General features: G+C 33.7%; 1 protein-coding gene across 1 annotated transcript in view; it reads left to right on the plus strand.

Moving 5' to 3' along the window:
* LOC148301869 (netrin receptor UNC5B-like) overlaps positions 1 to 16,253 on the plus strand; it is a 71,879-nt gene that overhangs the window by 24,690 nt on the left and 30,936 nt on the right. Inside the window, exons 2-4 of the mRNA XM_088272574.1 lie at positions 580 to 993; positions 3,602 to 4,011; positions 4,893 to 5,106. Coding sequence (XP_088128700.1) covers positions 909 to 993; positions 3,602 to 4,011; positions 4,893 to 5,106 — 709 coding nt within the window. The 5' untranslated portion in view covers positions 580 to 908. The remainder of the gene's footprint in view (positions 1 to 579; positions 994 to 3,601; positions 4,012 to 4,892; positions 5,107 to 16,253) is intronic.

A 16,253-nucleotide genomic window follows, 5' to 3' on the forward strand; every position in this document is an offset into this window, starting at 1 on the left:
CTTTTTCCTTTGCCTTCCTTATAATTATCAATTTGTGATCAATGTTTTATTTTAAATGTTCAAGTACTATCTACCCTCTGATTGCAAACAGCTATATATGGTATCAAATGTTTTGATCAATATCACTAGTCTGTTTTGGGTTGGTTGGAAAATTGTACTTTACCGCCATTGTACTTAATTATTTTCTGTACTTAAAGTTTATAATAAATAAACAGAACGGTGCATACGTTTATACACACACACACCCTTTTACACGCATTTTCTCTCATAAATACGTGTTTATTTGCTAGATCTACACTAAATATTTTTTACTAATTTTTATGTTTCTGTGGTTAACTATAATTGGCTTGCTTAGTTTATATATTTTAATGTTTTGTTTTACTAGTAAAAAACTAAACTTAGTAAAAAAACTTTGGTTTGTCTTGTAATATAATTGTCAATCATTGGTGATTGTTATACGAGTATAAAGCTATACCAATTTTCTTATAAATCTATATTGAGGGATAAATTAAAAAACGTAATTTAAAAGTAATTGTTATTTTCCAATTATTGTACTAATTTGTGTGCTTTTTTTTTCAGACTAACAACATTTGAAAATACTACCAGGAGGTAATGAAAACAATAGGGTGTCGTGAACAAAAGTTCAGTGAAAAATCGTGCAGTATTTACCGTTGTAGTGTTAGGTGTATTTCATATACATAGGTTGCCAAAAATAACCTATTGCATTAGCGTGGTATAAGAGGTAAATGCGTGTAACAAGCATACTCGCGAAGGTGTTCAAAAGTGCTGAAGTGGAATATTAAAAATGTGCCGGTTCTTAGGAGGAGTTGAAAGTTGGAGAGCGAGATTTGTTTTGTAATCCGAGGGCGTTTTGTGCTGAAGTGAAGTGGGTTTTGTGCTGAGGCAGCATGAAGTTGGTGCTACTTTTGGTGCTACTCGCGGCGCTAATAGCTGAAGGCGCCAAAGCGGCGCCACAGGATGACAACGAAAATGGTAATATTTTATTTAGTATTTTTTCAGCTATTTTTCAACAATATAATTATATCCAGAAAGTGTATTTTAATTTAGTGAAAAGGTGGATACATATATCAAGGGAAGAGTGAATGCAAAAAATTGAATAAGGGCATTTGAGTAGGTACTGTAAATTACAAAAGTATAAATAAATGGTGCTTTGGATAGAGTGATTGCAAATAAAAATATGTCCACGGAAGGTAAACTGGCAGTTAACAACGGAGAGTAGTACTAGTACCGACATTGATGTATGGAAGCGAAACATATAATTGGTAAAAGAAAGATGAAAGAACGCAGAGTGAACGCCGTTGAAAAGTGCAATGTATTCCTCAGATGAACGTATGAAAAATTGTTGTATGACAGAATTGAAAATGAAGATACATATAAGAAATAAATATAAGGCTAAACTAGGGATGATTGAAAAGATTAAAACAAGTCCTTTTCGGCGATGTGGACATGTGGAGCTAATGGATGGCGAGAAAATGACTAAGCAGTATATGTAGCAAATGTAAAGAAGAGAACAGAACGAGGTCAGCCAAAAAAGACTTGGCATGACCAGATCAATCAGAACCTAAATCTAGTAGTGTCAAAAGTCTTCGTAATCGGAGGGCATGTATGACTAGATATATGGATGGGAGAAGGCTAAGAGTGTATGTCAATACAGACGAATGTGCCGATCCATCCTCTCTGCCTACTCTTGCGGAAAAACGGTGTTGTGGTTAGTTAGTTAGTCTAGATATATGTGATAAAAATATTTTGTATTTTCCATTTGACTAGACTGTGCCACAGTAATGACAGAATAATACTGCCTACAAAATGTACTACAGCGATGAGTTAGTAACTGACAGAAGGACATTGGTACCATGAACCAAGCTATGATAAAAAATGCCAAACCATCTTCTAGTGGACTGGAAGGTCTGTTGACGACAGTTCGACTTCTCCTGAGGAGTTTTACGAGTTTCCGCCTAGCAATGAGCAAATACTGACAAGTTCCTGATTGACCCACAATATATTACCTTCTACCTTATACCTTCTGTTCCCAACACAGATAAAAAAAAATGTTACAAAACATAAGAAACAAAAACCCACTTAATGAAATACAAACCTTGTACATAATAAGCAAGGTAAATAATAAATGCAACTATATCCATCTAAAAATACATATTTAAAAAAAACTGATTGAAATTGGTTTGATAAATAGTCGTTTCACTTTCGTCTATTCCAGCCATGATTTGTTTTCATTAAAAAAAAGATGTTCGCGAAATGAATACAAACGTTTTGTGCGTGACGGTGCATGGAGATCGCATGTTTGTGACGTAGGCATACAGTCTAGTCAATTTATCAGGTCCATGGGTGGTCACCTAAAAACATTGGCCCGTGATAAATGGACGCATCAAACGGGCGGACGGATACAGCCAAAGTGCTGGAAGCTCCCTTGGATAAAGCCTATTTTATTGTTGTTTTATCGTGCTTTGCCGGACTTTAATTAATCATGTAACACTTCACGGGCAATGTTCTGATAAAAGCTCGATTGCTTTTTGACATTTGAATAACAAGTTTTAAAATGATTAATTTGGCGCATCTACGTGGAACCGCGTCGCATTTTTGATGTTGTTTGGTCACGATTGTATATATCGTAGTCGTACAGGAGAAAGTGACCAACTACAAAACGTAAAATGTTCAGGAGGGCCATTTAAATCACTTTTGCTTGGCAAAAAATAAAAAAAAGTTATCAAATAATCAATAATAACGTTTTTGTAAAAAATGCACTTGGTCACATTCTCCTGTATGTATACGCAATCAAATATATGCAGACTCTCTAAATACGTCTCATTTAATTTTATTTCAAAATACTTGGCCTGTTTGTCATAAAACAAAATGTACTTTATTTAGAAGTAACATGTCTGGGTCCCCTTCAAAATATTCATCTCCTCGTCGTAAACACTTATCCAAAAGGTATTTCCACATTTGGAAATAGTCCTAGGATGCTTCTTTTGTGATGTCTTTTAGCTCCTTCGTCGCATTTGCCTAATCCTGGGAATCATCCCAAATCTTGTTCTCTTCAACCCTAATGTATAAAAATGATGCTAGGTGTTTGAAATCAAGGATAAAAGTTGACTATATGCAGTCGAAATGAGATCCCCAGAAAAATATTCGCCAGCACGATGATGATAGATGTTCAAATGGTGAAAAAAAGAAATAATGCAAGACTGAGATTAAGCATTATCGATAACATTAAAAAAGAAAAAGAAAGTATGTTGGGATGGTTTGGGCGTGTGAATCAAAGAAAGAACAGTCAAATAAATTTATGAAGAGGATGTAGTTGGAAATAGAAGAATAGGAAGACTAACCAAAAATCGGCATGATCATGTATAAAATATAATAAAACGTGGTCAGTCAAAAGTCGGAATAATTGGCGGGTATGTATGTATGAGGAGATGTATGAATGTGGAAGGGGCGAAGAATGTTTGCAAAAAGACAGAATGAGAGTGGTGTAGCGTTTGATTCTTTCTGCCTACCTGCGGGGAAGTAGTGCGATGGTTTATTAGTTTTTTTTAAAACATTTTTGATTCACTTGCATTTTTCATAGGTGACATTTTAGGCACTGATGAAGATTCCTTAGACACCCGGAACACGTCATCCACCACATTACCTCCGATAGAGAGAAGCAACGAGGCCAACGTTGTCCAAGATCCTGCAAGCTTACACCCTGAAGCCTACGATCCCTACAATCCCAATCACACATTCCACCTCGAAGAACCAGAGCAGGATGACGACGAAGACTTCGACTATGATAACTATGATGGGAAAGAACCTTTGGTATCCATAAAGAAAAATGACCTGGGAAAGAATTATGAAGACGGAGATATTTCTCCCGGAAATGATCACCTTCACACCATATCAGATAATTTGCCTATATTTCTGCTGGAACCAAAGGATACATACGTGGTCAAGAACAAAGCAGCAAATCTACAATGCAGGGCAGCAAATGCGCTACAGGTAAAATATTCATTATGTTAAAGCATCTTTTGTTTTCTATTTGAATGAAAATGGAACTCTGAGCATCTCTGAGCATCCCAGACTTGGCATTTCGCTGACTTCACCACATCATACCCTCGAATCTGAGATCTATCTAAAATTTTGTTGAATTTCGATCGGAACTCAAAAACCATCTTTTCCAGATCTCTTATTGACCATATTTATTATGTTTTTATCTATAAATTTCAATAAACACAACTTTATTTTATATATTTTTTCATTCAATACAGTTCCGAAAACACGAGTATTACAATTTGCACTAAATTTCTACATATATATGTATATATATATATATATATATATATATATATATATATATATATATATATATATATATATATATATATATATGTATATATATATATATATATATATATATATATATATATATATATATATATATATATATATATATATATATTTATATTTATACTTGTATTTTTTTTTTCAATTACCAGTTTAAAAGGCATTTAACTTATTTTTGTAATTTGAATATTTTCTTTTTTTTATATCTGTAGGAAGGTTAATGAAATATTTGGTTCCCAAATATTTAAAGTTTTGTTGGAATTTTTTGATACTGCATTTTGCTATTGCAAAATCAATTGAGAATCTCAAAGAACTTTGCTTAACATTTAAATATTTATCACCCTTTAATAGTTGAATTGCTGTATTTTAATGGTTTCTACATAAGGGACTTGGAATGTTGAAAATAATGGTTTTGTTGAATAAGTTAAAAAATCTGACTTTAATTTTTGTTCTCTGAATTATTTTGAAAGAGTTTAATGCGTTGTTGTATGTTCCTTCTATCCAACAATAACCAATTGAATTATTTTTCTCCATAGGTCTACTTTAAGTGCAACGGTAAGAGATTTTCTGGATCATCTCAAAGTGAATTCGTGGACCCGCAGTCCGGAGTGAGAAATGTGGAGGCAGAATGCAACATCACCCGGAACCAAGTCGAAGAATACTTCGACAAGGAGCGCTTTCAGTGTCACTGTATAGCGTGGACCGGACGTGGTCAGATCAGGAGCCAGCCAGCTTTCGTGGAAGTCGCATGTAAGTACAAGCTTTTTGTATTCCCAAAGTTATGGCATCTCAACAACATAGATGAAGAAGAATATGGAATAATATTATAAACTTTTGTCTTAAGCTCTAAAAACATTGATAGTCTCATAAAACCATGCCAATGAATTATTTCTTCCCTGAAATGAATATAAGTAATCATACCTACATGGCCCAATTTACACTGGCCAACAATTTACAAATTTTATTTTGTAACTGGCATGAAAATACCTGATCTTTATGCACTTTGCATAGCTGAATTTAAAAACGAAAGCAATAAAAATGTAGCACGTCAGATTTTTTAGTTATGGATATTTTTTATTCTGATATTGACTAACGTTTATCTTATTATTTATGTACAAATATAATATATACGAACATATAATGCTATCGTATTCAATATTGATAAGTTAATATATTTTCACTGTTACTCCATAATTATCAATCCTTTTTTTGAATCCCTTAGACCTTAGACTAAAGTCTAGATACCATCCTATATTACGGTTTTAACGTATGGGGTCCATATAAACAATAATATGACTAACATCAAAACTTGACGTGATACAAGCTTGTCACCATATAGACTTTGAGTAAGAACGATTAACTTAGTCCAAATCAATCATCAAAATTTCAGTTACAAAATCATTGTTGGCCAGTGTTATTGTTATTTCTCGTAAATTATTATTGCACATGTCAAAACTATTACCTTAGTACTTTTAATTGTATATTAGGACCGTCAGTCAGGAAGTCTGGATTACAAAGCTTATAACCTTGTTTTATAAAAATATGTTTCCTTTTTTTCCTTCTGCGTCTATATTGATATATCAATGTAGACGCAGAAGTTTTTGACCTAGTTAAGTGGTCACTTTACACATTTGATCATTTGCAACAGTCACCAGAATGGTGACTGTTGCAAATGATTGACAACCACACTACTCAAGTTTTTGGAACTCGTACATTTATCATAAATCTTGTGTCGCTTCAAGTTTACGTTCACGGCAGCATCTATTATTGGTTCGAAAAAGTTTTTATTTAGCAGTTACCCTTAGGTGTATCTAAGATCCTAACAGGATTATTTTACACACTGGGCACCGATTATTGACCAGTTATTTTACAACATTTTGGGTATGTTCAAATGCTTGTTAACAAATCAGGGGTTTTACGATTAGGAGTTATTTTTTACATTTACAATTCTCAACAAAGATGAAGAACATGAAAGTCTAGGCATTAACAGAGCATACGAACTGTCAATCTGGCTGGTCAAGTGAAATAACCCTGGTTCGGATATTGCATACAAATAAAAGGGTCTCTGCCTAATAAAAGTTTTCTAAATCCAATCATAGATTGCGATTGATAACTCAATTAAAGAATGTCATGAGATATATTATATAACTAAGAGTTCCAAAAATTGAATTGCATGGTCGTCAATCATGGGTGGAATGGTGAATGATCAATTAACCAGTCTATAAAAAGTCGTAAGCACTGCATATGCCTAGACTTCAAAATATTAAGTTCGCTCAATGATATCCAGGAATATAAAAGAACTTTTGAAAGCTTAATATTGAGTTTTCCAATGAAACCAACCAAAAAGCTACGTTTCCAATTTTTCAACGAGATATCACTGTTCGGATGAAAAACTTGCTGTGAAATTTTGAACTGTTATTAGACTAATGGAAAAACGTTCGCCCCAATGCGATACTTGCGAAGCATGTAATAGAGGAATAAAGGAGCCTTTTAACAAATTAGAAACTTCACCCTTCATATTTTTTTGCCAACTTTCGTTTAAATTAACAACGCAAAAGTTTATCCAAAAATTCATTAATTTAGTTGATAAACACGATGTCGGTCTAAAAAGAAATACACGTGAGACTTTTGTACGTTAGAAGTGAAACTTTTTAGATTAAAAGGGTTTAAGGGGCGTTGTAGTTAGTGGGAGTATGATAGTTATAACATAGATGTAATGAGTTTATACGAGTATATGTCTCATTATCCCTATGACAGAAAATAGCATCGGTATTCAGCGCGCGTCAAATTGTTTTCAAATCCAGATTGGTGTAGCGTTCTATTCTCTCTGCCTACCCATGAGGAGAAGTGACGTGATGGTGATAGTTAGTTTGTTAATTAGTTAGTTAGAAATGATAGTTCCACCATATATGAAATTGGTTTGTACGTGTATATCGCTCACTCCTTTCAACAACGTCATATATCAAAAAACGTGATTTTTCAGGAGATCGTTTTTACAGTTTAAAAATATAATAAAATGTATTTAAAATCAATATCAAGCCACTGATATTTATTGTGCAACAGATCTTTTTAGGTAAAATCTGAATGATTTTACTCCATTTGAAAAATATTTAGGGTATTATAAAATACATAATTCAACAATACCTTTTCTTCACAATGCAAAAATAACACTTTCTGCCCTGTAGCGGGTAAATATTAAGTTAAAAATATGCCGCTTTTGCTGGGATATAATACATTTTCTGGGCATTCCAAAAACATACACAATTGAAAATTGACAAGTGAAAGGAGTGAGCGATATGTCTCATTTCCCCCATGACGGAAAACAGCATCGGTATTCACCGCGCATCATATTCATGAACGTCGATATAACATTATTCCTCGTGTTAGCTGAAGCGATTAACGTGAATAGTGTATCGTGCGCTAGTTTTACTATTGAAATAAAGGGGTAATGGTTTTCCAGTGAAGTTTTAGTGTTATCTGGCGAGGTTTAGTGACAAGTTTAGTGTCGGGAAGCGCCGCGAGATGGAACCAAGAGATTTCAGGTTAAATGGCTTGTGCATCATTTAACGCAAAACTGAAAAGACAAACTTTAAAGTTACAATGTTCAATGTATGTGTAAAGAAATATTAAGTATTCCTTTATTATTTTAATGCAAAATTCCGACGATAAAACAGAGGACAGAAAAACCAACATGGCGACTTTACGACAGTTTTGGGAAAGGCTTGATAAAACTTAAAATGTCGTATCTTGTTTTCCAAAGCAGCACAAGTTTAGAGTCAAATATTTAAAAAGTTTTTTATTATTATTTATTATTAACTTGTTAACTATAAAATAAAAGTTAAATTTTAATATAAATTTGTAACTAAGTTTCTGAACATTAACTTTTTTTTGACTCCTCACCTTTCAATAAGTCATATCTTAACGCCATTTATTTATTCCGAAGAAAAACTCATTTTTTCAATACAAAAACGCTGTTTTAGGCTACAACTTTAATTATGTTACATTAAGCTGGGTTCAAAGAAAATTAAGTTGCGATTTATCATATATTGGACCTAAACCATAAAGAATTACTATTTCCATCAAGCCATTCCTCTACAGGGGTAGGCAAAAAGGATGGAACGCCACTACAAGCTTCATTTTTTCAAAAGTCAATTGCTGTTTTCTTTTCAAACCCGTTTATTTATGTCGAAGAAAAACTTATTTTTTCAATACAAAAACTACATTTTAAGAAAAAAATCAATGATAGCTGGGTTTCAAAAAAAATCACTTGTGGTCTATCAAATGTCCCGCCTCAAAGTTTCTAGAATTTCATGTAACTCATGAGTGAAAATTCTAGGCAAAGATACTCGCTAAGAACGAAGACATCGGCGTCTTACATATAAGTACTTTGGAAGTAATTTGATGAACTCATTTTGCGTTGGATGTTATTTGAAGAGCTACGTTAGCGCAAACTTCCCTTAGCAATTACTACAAATTAAATTAAAAGTTGTTCATTTGTCGATTTGCTGAACATATGCGGAGCGGAATCCAGCCAAAAACTGTAGTACAGTATATAGCTTTCGGCTATGAGATCTGAATACAGTTAAACCTTTTTATAACGGACATCTTTTTAACGATTTTTTATGTAACGGACAAAAATCCGGTCAAATGCTTTTTTTTTCAAAAATATCCTGATTATATTATGCCTGAGAAGAAGTAGCTGAAGAAATTGTTTTGCAATGGCTAGAAGTGAATGAATAAGACCCTGGGTATAATATCATGACTGAAAGTGAAATTGTAGATGAAGTTATGAACCTAAAAAATGAGGAAGAATGTGAAGATAGCAAAGAAGAAGAAATAATATTGCTAAAAACGAAGTTATCAGTGGTAAGATCACATCTCAACGATCTAATAACATGTAAAGACCGTTTGTCAAATAATGAAGTTCAAATATTCGTAATTTTAGAGAGTTGATTATAAAAAAAAAGTGCGAACAAAACTTGATTTCTTTTTAAAGAGGATGACCGAAAGCAAACGCGTCGATATCAAACAGTAACGTCACTTCACGACGAGTGTCCGAAGATAAAAAACTGAATTTTGTATTGTTTTTTTTTATGTCTAAGTAGTGTTCGTATACGTACGTGGGTAAAAAACACTTCATTAAGCTTTCGAAAACTTAAAATCTATAAAAAAATATCAAAACTTCAAAACTAAATTTAAAAAAACTTATTCTTATTTGTTTTTTACCTTAATTCCATACCGGGGATTTTTTTAAATTCATTTAATTAACTTTGTTATAATTTTATTTGTTTATAAAAAAAAATGTAAAACGAACTCCCTCTCTAAACACAAATATCTACTTTATTAGAGAGGTAGAAGTGTTATATTTTCAATATTTTTTTATATTTACCAACTATTTGATATATTTAAATGTGTATTTTGTAAAAAAAATATTTCAATAAAATAATAAAAAAAATATTTTCAAAATTAGTTTTTTGACTTGTTTTAAACCTATTTAAAACATTTTCGGCTCTAACAGACACTCTCCCCACCAGATAAGCTAACCAATAAGTCCGTTATATCGAGGTTTTACTGTATCCAGTTCAACTGTATTGCGAGTTGGTTTCGTATAACTTTAAATCGTCTACGAAGTTAGGCCATAACTCAAATTGCATAAATTTATTTGAATTACTCTCAGTATTGGATGAACAAGTTATATGCAAACGTGGTAGCGTTTAGTTGCATACTTCGAGCAAGTAATGAAATGGTTTTTGTTTGAAGGCACGTAAAAAATGTGATATTAAATTGTGTGAGAAATAAGGAATGAGAGTACCTACATATCGTGGGTGAACTGGCAAAAACGTTAACTCGAAAATATGCAATTTTGACCTAATGGTGCATATTATAAAGTTTTCAACATTCTATAAACTGGCAAAATACACTAAGTAGTTTGAAATGTCATATTTATGTGGTTTTAAAAGTAAATTCAGCTTTAAGTTTAAAAGCGGGTATTTTATTCAGTCTAAAAGCTTTCAATAACAGGGATTATTCAAACAGGGATTTTAGAGTTTACGTTTTTTGCCAGTATACCCACGATATATAAAATACGTTTTTTTATGTCATTTTATAACTTTTATTTTGAATTATTAGAGACGATTTACTTACTTAACAGTACTTAATCTTAGATTTACGTTTCAAACTGACGTCTCATTTCCGCAGGGATAAGCAGAGAGAAAAGAACGCAATACCACTCTATCTTTGCAAACATTCTTCGCCTCTCCCACATTCACATACCTCCTCATTTATACCCGCTGATTATTAAGACTCCTGACCTGGCCGCTTTCAAGTATATGTATATTTGACATACCTGATAGTGACATTTTTTCTTGGTCTTCCTCTGCTCCTTTTTCTGATTACATTCTGCTCATAAATTTGTTCTATGTACATAAGTATGTAGTCATGACGTAGTGTTTTTAAGTGGTATTACACCAATTGAGAGATGAATGAAAAGGAGAGTGTTGAATTACCATATCTTGAAATTAACAATGCTTATATCTGATTTAGTCTCTTTTAGCCGTCCTCGTTCTTTTCTCCAGATACCATCTGCCAAATATACTGTCTTAGTCTCTATACTATCTTAATACTCGTTATCCATACGCTCCACATGTCCATGCCACCTTATAGAACTAAAGCCTTTCAATTATCCCTAGGTCAGTCTTACATTCCTTTCTAACAGCAATTTTTAATTAACAAAGCTTTCCAAAAAAAATAAATTAATATGGTATTATTTTTTGTTCAGATTTGTGAACGAGTATTTGGACACACTTAAAATGTTGTTAATTATTTTATATTATTAACGGCATTACTGCCTTTTACAAAAAAAATAACATAGAGATTAGAAATTAAGATAGATTAAATAGAAAATAATCATAAATGATCTAAAATAAAAATAACAATAATGAAAAACGAAATGATTAGTATAAGTAATAAAACAAATACAAAACTTTGTGAAAAAAAAGTTAAAAATTGGTACAAATAAATAGGGTATGTTCGTTTAAACGCTGTTCAATTGCCATGATTAAAGAAAACACTTGTTTTCATACCACTTGAGTTTTATTACAGACTACTAGTTTCAGAAGCTAAACTTCCATCATTCATGTCGGAATAATAACTTAGTTATTATTCAGACCTGAATGATGAAAGTTTAGCTTCTGAAACTGGTATTCTTTAATAAAACTCAAGTGGTATAAAAACAAGTGTTTTCTTTAATCATTGTAACATGTCTTACCACAAAGTTAATGCCGAAACAATTGATAAAATATCTGTTCAATTGCCATCAATAAAACTCAAAGTCTGGTGCAACAATTAAAGATCACGAATCTCTCAGTGACGTATCGACTCTTGTAAGCTATTTGACGCGCGTCCTCTCCCGCGGGATCGTGGGAGAGTTGCAGGGGAGAGGCTGGAGAGTCTGGAGGGGCAGGAGAGGGGGGGAGGCGATACCCCGTGTGATGAGCTCGTGAAGAGCGAAATTGAAATCGTGCAGCAAGCCCTAATGGCAGTCTGCCGGGACTCGGTGAATGCGGTCATTAGTCCTAAGTCTCCGCAATTATCATCCCGTCCCGTTAGGGACCGAGCTGAGAGGCTGAGTTGTGTCATTAGCTCGAGAAACGCAGGGGCAAGATGCGGCTTCATACGATTGAAATGTTAATTTATATTTTTTTTCTAAGAAGCTCCCCCTTTTCCATACCCACATCAGGCGTCCCTACAAAAAAACCTTATAATTTTTGTATTTATAACTATGTTTTAACTACTGACTGTTGGGATCAGCACTCCTCCTCGTTTGTTATACCATTTTTATTGTTTTCTCCATATCCACATCCTTTTATTCTAATCAGGCGTCTCTTTGAATAAATATTGTATTATTATTATGATCTTCTTCCTGGCTCTATCCCAACTTTCTAGACCTTAGTCTTTGTAGACTTTTGAGGCTAGCTTTCGTCGTCCTCAGGTTGTAGGTCCTTCTGTTTTAGATAACGCCACCTTGTCTTTTTGCGTTTTGTTGTGAGATTCTTCTCTTTTTTTCCAAACCCGCATTCTTTTGTTCTAATTTGGAATCTCTAAAATTTTTGTATTATTCAATTTGTATTTTATTATGATCTTCTTCTAGGCTTTATTCTAACTTATCATCTTTATAGACTGTTAGATGGTCAGCTCTCTTCATCTTCAGGTTGTACGAATGTTGGACGGTGTATAATACCTTCTTCTTCTCTAGCTACTGCTGAAATGCGAATGCCTAGATGGTCACCTAGAGTGTCCCTTAAAGACAAAATAAAGAGTTTACGCATTCGTGGAAGCCTGGATATCAATATTACATCAATAGTAAGGTATAGGAAAGGCAATTGAGACGGTATGGGCACATAAGACGTACATTTTGTAACCCAGGCGACAAAAGAACATTTTGTAACCCAGGCAACAAAAGAACATTTTGTAAACCAGGCGATTGCCATGGATCTTCCTTCAAAAACATCTAGAGAAAGAGCGAAAAATTCATGGAAGCTACAGAAAGATAACATGATTCGAATGGATGACTTAAACGACGTTGTATATGATAGAAGGATAAAACTCGTTAAACAGTATGTACGAGTTAACAACATCTATCTTTGTATCGTACTTCAATAGTTAAGTATCTGACATTAAAAAAATACTTCATTTATACGTTATTTGTTTACATTTTTCATGATTCTGCATTCATTTATATACGTTTAAAACCACAGCCCTTGAAGTTTTATTTTTATCAACTATTTAAAATACAATATTATCATTTTTATACTTAAAACATAGACAAAAGTTCACAATAGGAAGCATAATCCTTATAACCTGCCTTTTATAGAGTAGATACGTATGTGTACGCTAGATATAATATGGCTACTACACTGACTTATTGGTATTTATCTTACAAAGATTGGTCCTAATTCCTTCCGGACATGCAATTTCTAAATAGATTTGGCAAACATCCCCTTCCGATACACAAACCGAAACCGCAGATCTGGCAAACACAAAGTTTGGTAGTCTGCTGTGAGGTAAAGCTCGAGGCCGAAGGGGGTCCTTTAGTTTACAGCCTGAGTTCTGAAAGTGCGGCCCGCGGTCATTAGAAAAAATATTTTTAAAATACCCATAAATATTGAAATCAATATTCTGTAGTCTCCAATATATGTTTCGGATACGATTTCGAAGTTTTCCAGGAAAATATCGTAAATATATTGCAATTTGAGGAGAATCATGTTCAACTACCACCACTTTCTTATTAGTTGATTCGGCATTAATTTTGTGGAATGATACGTTGAGTATTAAAAAATTAAAACTTGTTTTAATATTCACCCCTAGGTGAAAACATCTGTAGTTTTTGAAACTAATCGTGTGTAATGAAATAAATCCAATTGGTATTTTAAAAGCGTTTAATTTAAAAAAAATCCACTTCTATAGCAACTAACATCACACCAATGCACTGAAGGGGTAGGCAGAGAGGTTGGAACGGCACAATCGCAAATATGCAGCAAAACCTTGTATGATAGATCTTCGAATGGTGACATCAGGAAAGAATACAGGACTGAGATAGGCACTATCGATTGAATTATGAAATGTGTGATGAGATGGTTTGGACTCGTGGAACGAATGACTGAGGAAAGTACGCTTAAACAAATTCTTGAGGCGAATGTAGTAGTGAAAATAGGAGCCGAGAGGAAGAATGAAGAAAACGTGGTATGATCCAGTATTTAAATACTTAAAAGCGGTCAGGTCTGGGGTTGGGATAATTGGCGGGCATGAATGAGGAGATGCACTATATTGGCAAAGATTTCATACAAAGATATAGTGCTATGGAGTTCTATTATCTCTGTATACCCTTGCCGAAAGCGGCGTGATGGCTATTTAGTTAATTTAGAAAAATTAACAAATAAGTAATTTTGAAAGGAAGAAGTATTTTTTTATATTTTTATTCGAATTTGATCTTTAAAATAGAAGCTTTTGAAGTCCCTGATTTTCTGAACTTTCCTAAGTATATATACTCTCTGAAGCTCACTACAAATCCCGACCAAGCCGCACTTTCTTAGATCTCCTAAATGAAAGGTCAACATGGGTTCGGGTAAACCACACTGACATCGACATATCGGCCACTGAATTTAGGATTTTCTTTATCATGATTTTACTAAGGTAACCAAATCATTAATATAACCAAGTAAATGGTGTCGAGAATCTTGATATTACTTCTACTACTGCTATTACTACTACTACTTAAAAAAAAAAAATATTAGTTGCTTAAGTAAATTCTCCTTGATATATATGTACAAAAAGTATATTAAGTTGGTATGTATTAATTTTATTAGTCCACCTCCGTAGTGTAATGGTGATTTTAAATATAGATAGATAAAAGTATATAATAATAGGGGGTTGAATTAATTCTCGCCGTTTTTTGTGGTATTTTGAATTGAAAATATATATTTTTTTAAAAGTAAGAATTTATTCAAAGTATTGCCATTCTTTCTCGACTACTTTGGCCCATCTTTCAGGAAGAAGTCGTATTCCCCTATAAAAGAAAACCTTGTCTTTTGAGGCAATCCAATTTTCAACCCATAACTCGACTTCTCGATAACTTTTGTAAATTTCTCCCGATAATCCATGCTGCATGGACCGAAACAGATGATAATCGGATGGTGCGACGTCAGGGGAGTAGGGCGGGTGTGACAGAACCTTCCAGCCGAAGGAGTTTATCTGTTCTTTTACCACTTTGGCAACATGCGGGCGCGCGTTGTCGTGCAGAATGAGAATCAACTCGTGCCTGGCTGCGTATTCTGGACGTTTTTCTTCAATTGCTGTTTTCAGTTTGATCATTTGCTGCTTGTAAACCTCTGCTGTGACTGTTTGGCCTGCTTTGAGAAGCTTGAAAAAAATTACTCCCTGCTGATCCCACCAAATGCAAAGCATCGTTTTTGAGCCGTGAATGTTGCGTTTTGCAATGCTGGCTTCAGCAGGGAGTGGCCGACCTGGCTGGCAGATGACGAAGAAGATCCACTTCTCATCGCTGGTGATGACGCGATGCAAAAAACCTTTTCTGTGATGCCGTTGCAAGAGTGAATCACACATGCAAAGTCGCCTTTCCATATCTCTCTCCTTCAGAGCATACGGGACCCAGTTTCCCTGCCGATGAACAAGGCCCATAGTCTTAATTTTGAGGCGGTTTGAGGCGGTTGAAAGTGCCACGGGGGTGTTCGAGGCAGCGGGGGACAGGAAAACAAAAAAAACGAAAGGAATCAATTTAAATCACAGAGAAATATTAGATTTTTATAAACGGCGAGAACTAATTCAACCCCCTAATAGATAAAAGTGATTTTTTCAATGTAACATTTATTCAATACTACCCTGGACTGGTACCTGAAGCGGAGGGCTGATCACCTTTCCTTCATGTGTAAACGATCAAGGTAACACTGCGTTTATATGACGCAGTTCCCTATGCACCATTGGGTGTGGATAAGGGTTTATAAAAAAATATTTTATTTTATTTATTTCTTTAATTAGCTTATATAACACTAATATAAACTATTATTTACACTTTTGTACATCATTTCTCTCTTCATTCTTCATACATTCAGGCATCTCATCATACTTTGTGACTCGGTTTTTTTCAACAATGGCAGTCTTATTTTAATTTTTGCAAAGTTTTTACCATTATTAAAATAAAAAAAACCATCAAATAACGTATTTTTTAAGATATTTCATTCATTTTCAAATCAATATAACTTTTTACAAAAGCAATGAACTGGAAATATTATTTTTTGAACGTAGACTAAAATGTCTCCTTTTAAGCACATGTTCATTTAAAACAATCGGATGTTGCCTGATATATCGTTGACTCCTTTCAA

The sequence above is a fragment of the Brachycentrus maculatus genome, unplaced genomic scaffold (assembly GCF_059751285.1).
Source record: "Brachycentrus maculatus isolate JH-2025_06_01 unplaced genomic scaffold, ASM5975128v1 h1tg000510l, whole genome shotgun sequence".
NCBI lineage: Eukaryota > Metazoa > Arthropoda > Insecta > Trichoptera > Brachycentridae > Brachycentrus > Brachycentrus maculatus.